General features: G+C 34.1%; 1 protein-coding gene across 1 annotated transcript; it reads right to left on the minus strand.

Moving 5' to 3' along the window:
• Window positions 1-2,006: 2,006 nt before the first annotated feature.
• LOC142170735 (uncharacterized) lies at window positions 2,007-4,658 on the minus strand. The gene is made up of 2 exons (XM_075233067.1): window positions 4,105-4,658; window positions 2,007-2,777 (listed from the first exon to the last, which is right to left on the minus strand). Exons 1-2 carry the CDS (start codon window positions 4,477-4,479, stop codon window positions 2,262-2,264), a joined length of 891 nt encoding a protein of 296 aa, XP_075089168.1. The 5' UTR covers window positions 4,480-4,658; the 3' UTR covers window positions 2,007-2,261.
• Window positions 4,659-7,314: the final 2,656 nt, after the last annotated feature.

Raw genomic sequence — 7,314 nt, forward strand, 5'->3', positions numbered from 1 at the left:
GATCAATTCTTCCAACTTAAAGCTTATTATCTAAGAATCATTCTCCCGAATTGATTTCAAACCAATCAAAAACTAAAATCGACTCATAGATCTTAAATTTGATGGGTGGACCTTAAGTATATTAGGAGAAAAGCTCAGTGACATTAGACCAAAGTTCTAGTAAAAATTATGAACCTAACTTGTGACGACCTTCATCGGCTTTTATTCCATAACTCGCTTGACTATCATACTTAACGCATGACTATTATACATGAAATAACTCATAACATAACCCTCTTATCATGTTAAGCACCCTAGTCTCACCCCAAAGGTATGGGTTATAACATTCCCAACTTGTCGACTTTCGACGAAACTTATTTTCTTCAATTCATTTAGATTCTGATCTTTCCAACCCTCTTGGTACTTGTTGTTCATGATCTTAAATATTTGTAACTTCCATGTTAACATGATTACCTTACTTTATATACTTTCAAATATGAACTCATTTTTGCTCTTACATCGGTTTGCTTACGACGTACTTTTACGTATGAAAATATGGGAGTGTAACATCAAGCCACCGTTCGCCATATGGATGGGCCTACTTTTGCTAAGCAGACCCGGTACCGGTGGCAAAACTCCAAACTTATGGGGTCGAGCCCTGCATCCGACCTACGGAGAACGGACCTAAGGTAAAGGGGTACGAGTAGATATACGTAAAAAACCCTTGGTGAAGGTAACCCGCTCTATCATATCCGGAGTGAGAATGTCAATATTAGGATAGTTGTAGTCCTCTTTCACGACGGGGATATTAGAAGGGCGAATGTAGGAGGGATACCTACTAACAGCCCAAGTTCGTGAAGACATAGAATGGGCCTTCTCTTGTAAGTCATTAATAGTACTGATGTTTTTTGATATAGTGGTGTTTACAGTGGGAGGTTCAGAATCGACATCACGTTCTTATTTTTCTTTGGGCCTCCATCGAAGAGAAGGCCAGAATTTTCACAGGGTGCATTGAAAGAAGCCATGATAATAAAGGGTTAGTAAAGCTTTTGCTGAGGAAGTCGAAGAAGATGAAAAATTTTCTAAGCAGAAAGGTGCAGAGAAGAAGAAGGACTTCCGAAAATTTTGGAAGTAAAAGAAGTAAAATGATGAGTAGAAGTGAAGTTATAGATTACAAAAATCGTGATCATGATAACCTCGAAAACCGACGAAAATATTTGCTAAATCGTGGGGTAATACATGTTCGGGGTATTAAGTGCGAGAAGACGTGCGTCCTTTCAAGCATTAGAGACTGTTCAGGAACTTTCCCGCCAAGAAGGAAATCTTCACCAACTTACTGGAACACAAAGATATGTCACCGGAAAGCAGGGGAGCTATCTGTATGGGGTAAAATTGCTTTAATAAATGGTCGAATAATAGCATGACACATGGAACCGAAAACAGGTAAAGGCGAGTCAAATAACAACCAGTATCGGGAACAATAACTGCAATCGACATCGGATAAATCGCGAAGGGAGCGTAGTCAACAAGAGCAGATCAAGCATTTGTCATCAGATAATATTCAATGAGAGAATATTCTCTAACATTAAATGAGCAATCGTTACATAAAATATTTGTATTTATGGCCTGCTGTTACATATTCATCAATGACTCCTTTATTATCATTTAAACAGGGCTTGATCCTAGGATCTTGTTTCCATAGGTATAGCTATAAATAGCATATTCTTGGAGAAACATATGCTATATTTTACTCTCAATTAAACAACTTTATTTGCTCTAGTTCATTGCTTCTATTTCTATCCTCGGTGACATTGCGCTCGGAGCCAGACTTGTCATCTTCTACAATTTCGATCGCTAAATCTTATTTTTGTCTTATTTCTCTATCATTTTTGAATCAAATCAGTTCGCTTGTCTATAAACCATATAATAAATTTAATTATACCGTATTACAGACAAACAGTTTGTACTTTCAAGGTAAATATCTCACCCGAAAAGAAAATCTAAAAGGATTTTGGCCCCAAAAAAAATTACATTAACCCTTTTCAAATATTGGAACACTCTTTCCATGAAAAAAAAATATAGAAAATACGTCTCAACGGAAAAAAAAGAAGCGTTTCTCCTTTTCTTTACGCCTTTTTCCTATCCTGTTTCTTTTGTTTTCCTTTTCCGGCTCTTTTTCTTCCATCCAAAATGAAGAAAGAAACAAAAAGATAAATAAAAAGGATTTTGGGAAAAACATACATTACCCCAAAAACGGAAAGCAGATACAAAATCCAAAACCATTAAGATCCAACATAATTTCGATGGTTTCTCTCAAGAAACCCATTCAACACCACCTTCTTCTTATATTCCTTCGAATTCACGTCGAGGTTGCCACCATTAATTACGAGCTCATTCTTGGCACGAAATCTAGGGAGAAAATAAAACCATGCAGAGGTACAAACAATGGCACAAAACTTGCCCCAAAACAACATTATAATTAGTGTCACCATTAATATTGACATCCCGATAACGGAGTCAAAGTGGCCTTTATTAAATGTCGTGTCTTTTTCTTCATCAACTTTGTCTCTGTTGGTTGGCGTTGGCGTTGGTTGCTTGTTCAGCTTTGGTGGCGGCAGAGAAACTGTTCGGCTGATCTCATGCTTGTCTTGTGGTGAACCAATTACAAGGTTGCTTGCATTATCATTATTTGCAATTGTAAAGCTTCTGATTAATCCGTTTTGGCACGACGAATGTTGCAAGTCATCCAACTTTTTGCTGTTCCCGAGGATGATGTCCTGATGCTTATCATACTTGGTCTGCAGAAATGGCGTCAATTTTTTCAAAAAGTACACAAATTATTTAATTATTTAGTGAATAAGCTAAAAAATAAAATATTATAAAGAGAAAAGTCTCATCAGGCACAAAATTGTTAATGAGGAATTAATCAGCTTAGCTATTAGAACTAATATCTTAAAACTACAAACTAGCTAGTTCAAATACTATATATCTATTGCCGCTAATAGTGCAGTTTATAATATGATGGTTGGATGATTTAAACGTAGTCGAGTTAATATTTACATTACCTACTTATAGTTAGTAGTAGTTTTTATTCGTATTAACTGTTGATTTAAAAAGGAAATTTAGACGTCAATATACCTTAAATTTATGGCCTTTTTATTTGATTTCTTATATATATGGTTTTATATTTATATTAGAAATAAATGTTTAGTTATTCGAAATGAATCGCTCGTAGTACAAAGTCAACCACTATTTGTAGGTGAAAGAGTTTAATTCTTGTTTTATTATGTCACAATACACAGTAGAAACAACTTTATAATATACCCGAACAAGTCCGACATTGTCAAATATTTAAGTTATTTTTCAATCATAGATATTGTTAAATATGAATGGGAGCCTTGGCGTAACTAGTAAAGATGATGTCACGTGATCAGGAGGTCACAAGTTCGAGCTATGAAAACAGCCTCTTATAGAAATACCGGAAAGATTACGTACAATATACCTTGTGATTTGGCTCGAGCCGAGCACCGGACTGCTTCTTTTTTTTAGGTATCGTTAAATCTATTAGCATCTCTTAAAATTTTAAAATTTTCTCACCTTTAAATAACTTTATATGAAATAAAACTAGAAGATATTTATGAAAACAAGTTGTTATGTTTACCGTGAAATCCTTAAAATGGTTTGAGCCTTAATTAAAAAAAATTCTAATTCATACCTATAATTGTAGAGTTTGTTTCAGCATCATCCCACCTCCCCCCCCCCCCCAAAAAAAAATTTAAAAAGAAAAAGAAAAGAGAAACAACAAACAAGTAGAGTAAGATCAACGTCCAAAATAGGTAAATGAGATTCCTTTTTGTTTTAATTGGAAATGAAACTTTGCTAAATCACCGGTGCTTTAATACAAACTTCGTTAATTTTGATTTCAATCTAGGATTTGATACAACTTTGGAAGTCACAGGACAGTATAAAACTTTGATCTTTAAGGTAATTAGCAGATGTTGAACTCATCCAATATATGTTTTTAGTATGACTTCATTAAGTATATATAGCATACAATTTCCAAATTTAATTTTACGAAGGAAAAAAAATTTATTATCCAAAACATATACTTAAACGAAAACATACCTTATTAAACCTGTTAAAATGGATGGTTTGACGGGTTACCGGCACCTGATCAGGCACGTTAATAGTAGTTGCAGTCGGCAGCTGTTGTCTTTTAACAGAAACCTTCTTCTCCAACTTCACCACATGAATATCTCCACTTGTGTTCAATTTCTCAGCTCCAACCTTGACGGCGGCGGTGGTGGTGGCTGTGTCAATTGGAACAGTTTTAGCCGGCGATTGTTTTCTCTGAAATATCTTAAAAGAGAAGCAGGAGCTCTGTTTTCTCTTGACTTTATCAGAAGATAGCTTTTCTTGATTAATGGGAAATCCATAGCATCTCAGAAAGTAGCTGTTTTTGGGCTGTTTCTTTTTGGGGCTATCTTTGATTAGAGCCATGGAAGAGGAAAAGTTGTTCAAGCATGGAGAGATTTGGAGAATTAGAAGAGTGCAATATGGCCAAATTCTGTTTGGCTCTATGGTTGAAGTCACTGCCTAATTTTCTAAAGAAAACGGCTGTTTAATTAATACATCTAAACAGTAGGTTATTGAAGATTTCACATCAATTTCTAATTTGTTTTTATTTTATCTTGTCCGCTGATGCATAAAATAGTAGTGGCAGTTTGCTTCTTCATTTTTTTGGGGGGTGAGTTGGGGGGTGGGGTGGGGTGGGGTTGGGGTGGGGCTTAGACTTCGTGGCAGAGAATTCCCACAAACACGTTTTCAACTCCTCCACCATTTCACTACCTCATACGTTTTCTTGCCTCGCAATTCAATGCTCTACATTATTTATTTATTTATTTATTTATTTAATATGCCACTAAGCTCTGTGTTTAGTGGTGTCTTTTATTAATAATAAATAAAAATTAATACACACTTATAACTTTTATTTACTTATCTACCAGTCAAATATCTTTTGTTTTATATTTAGTTGATACAAACGAAACAAAAATTTATAATGCCAAAAATAAAAAATAATAAGATGTAACAAAAAATACATATGAAAACATCAAACAGAAAATCAAATCAAAATAAATAAAGCATTCATTACTTTTTAAGTTTCATAATTACAGAGTTCTCGAAGAATTCTTCTCTCAATGAGAGGTTAATTTAAATACTCATTTTTAGAGAAAAAATTATCCTATAACACGGATAAGTAACACGGATAAGTGTTATGGTTGTTAATATAGCTGTAAATTGTAATTGTTATTTTATTGAAAACTGTAATAAAATGTTCGATCGCAGATTTGCAGCGAAACTCTCCAGTAAAATCAAGAGACAATGGGTGGTATAAAGGAAAATATTTTTCAAGAAAATACTTTCTTGGAAAATAAGTAGTAATTTTATTTATTTTTTGGTGTTTGGCGCAAATTAAGGAAAATAACTTCTTAAGAGTATTCATAAATAATTTTGATACAATAAATATGAAGCCATAAACTTTCGAACTAATAAACTTCCGAACCGCTAAACTTTCGAACCCCTAAACTTCCAAACACATAAATCTCCGAACTCATAACTTTGTAACTTGTAAAATTTCAAACATTTTAACCGAAAGATGAAAAAACTAAAACTAAAAATATATAAAATAAATATTTTTTTTGGGGGGTGGGGGGGAAGGCAGGGGGTGGGCGTGGAGTGGGGTTGGGTGGGTGGGGTGTGGGGGTTGGTGAGAGTGGGGAAAGTTGAGAAGGAGTTTTGGAAAATGTTTTCCCTTCTCTTGATAAGTAAAATATTTTCCTCCAATTAGAGAAAAATGAGTTCATAAGAAAAATATTTTCCAAAATATTTAAGCCAACCAAACATGAAAAAATTGAAAAACATTTTCTGAAAATTATTTTGCTTTATACCAACCACACCCAATATGTAATTGCTAATTTGATCATTTTTCAGTTATTGTGTTTTCTTTGAAGTCTAGGAAACAAAATTTTAAGGGAAGATAAATGGTTCTACATGATACAAAAATCTTGTGCGTATTTTTCTCTCTTTTTTTTCTTTCCTGGGATATAGAATATGCATTAATTAAACCCAATAGTTATCGGTACAAAATAAAATGAAGTCTCGTTGACAATTCAAACGGAAAAATTGTCAAACCAAGAGACTTCGCTAAATAGTGAGAAGGAAAAATTAGCTAACTTATGGCTACAAGTATTAAGATATCTACTTAGATACTTAAAAGATACATCAGTCAAATATTGCTTAAGTGACCCAATAGTTACCGGTACAAAATAAGATGAAGTCTCGTTGACAATCCAAACGAAAAAACTTGTCAAACCAAGAGACTTCACTAAATAGTGAGAAGGAAAAATTAGCTAACTTATGGCTACAAGTATTAAGACATCTACTTAGATACTTAAAAGATACATCAGTCAAATATTGCTTAAGTGCCCAAATATCTTCGCAAATTTATTAACCTCCCATGAAGGACTTATGCTTTCATTAAGCATTTGGACCATTGTTAAAGAATCAGACAAGATATTTATAATTTTCCAACCATACTTCACTGCCAGTTGGATTGCTTTTCTTATTGCCAACGCTTAAGCTATTATGTCTTTTCCAACAAAATAGATTGGACTACCTGTCACGACCCAATTTCTCCTATAGGCTGTGATGACGCCCAACGTTACCGCTAGGCAAGCCAATAGTGAACTAACCACACGATTGATTCTTTTAACAATTTAGAAAGATAAATAATTTTATGAGCAAATGAGATAAGTAAAATAACCCAAATATCATCATGTGTCTACTAGCTTAATTTTTCAAGACCTGGTGTCACAAGTGTATGAGCTACTAGTAGAATATACAAAATAATACTACACTACCGTCTGAAGTGAATTAGAAAGAAAATAAAAGCAAAAGGAAGACTTCGGTTGCTACAGAACGGGCTCGGAAGGCAGCTCGCTGCAAAGTCTCGTGGAATCAAGGATGCACGACGGACTGATATCCCTAAGCACATGCCTCAGATCATGCACATTTAGTGCACAAGTGTAGCGTGAGTACATAAACAACATGTACCCAGTAAGTATCTAGTCTAACCTCGAAGAAGTAGTGACGAAGAGTCGACCCCGATACTTACTATGAGCTAACAATAAAATAATAAAAATTCGAAGTAAACATGGGCTATATAATGAAACTATAAAACTCAATAACAAGAAATAAACAAACAATTTTTTACTGATAATAATTTTCAAGTAAATTTTCATCATTTAACGATTTAACCTCTCAAGCCAATGAAAC

This window comes from Nicotiana tabacum, chromosome 16, assembly GCF_000715075.1.
Source record: "Nicotiana tabacum cultivar K326 chromosome 16, ASM71507v2, whole genome shotgun sequence".
Lineage (NCBI taxonomy): Eukaryota > Viridiplantae > Streptophyta > Magnoliopsida > Solanales > Solanaceae > Nicotiana > Nicotiana tabacum.

Bases quoted from the DNA above. Each gene is read 5' to 3' on its own strand.
- LOC142170735 (XM_075233067.1), bottom strand. From the start codon at position 4,479: ATGGCTCTAATCAAAGATAGCCCCAAAAAGAAACAGCCCAAAAACAGC. The intron at 2,778-4,104 runs GTATGTTTTCGT...CCATTTCTGCAG, and splicing joins ATTTTAACAGGTTTAATAAG to ACCAAGTATGATAAGCATCA.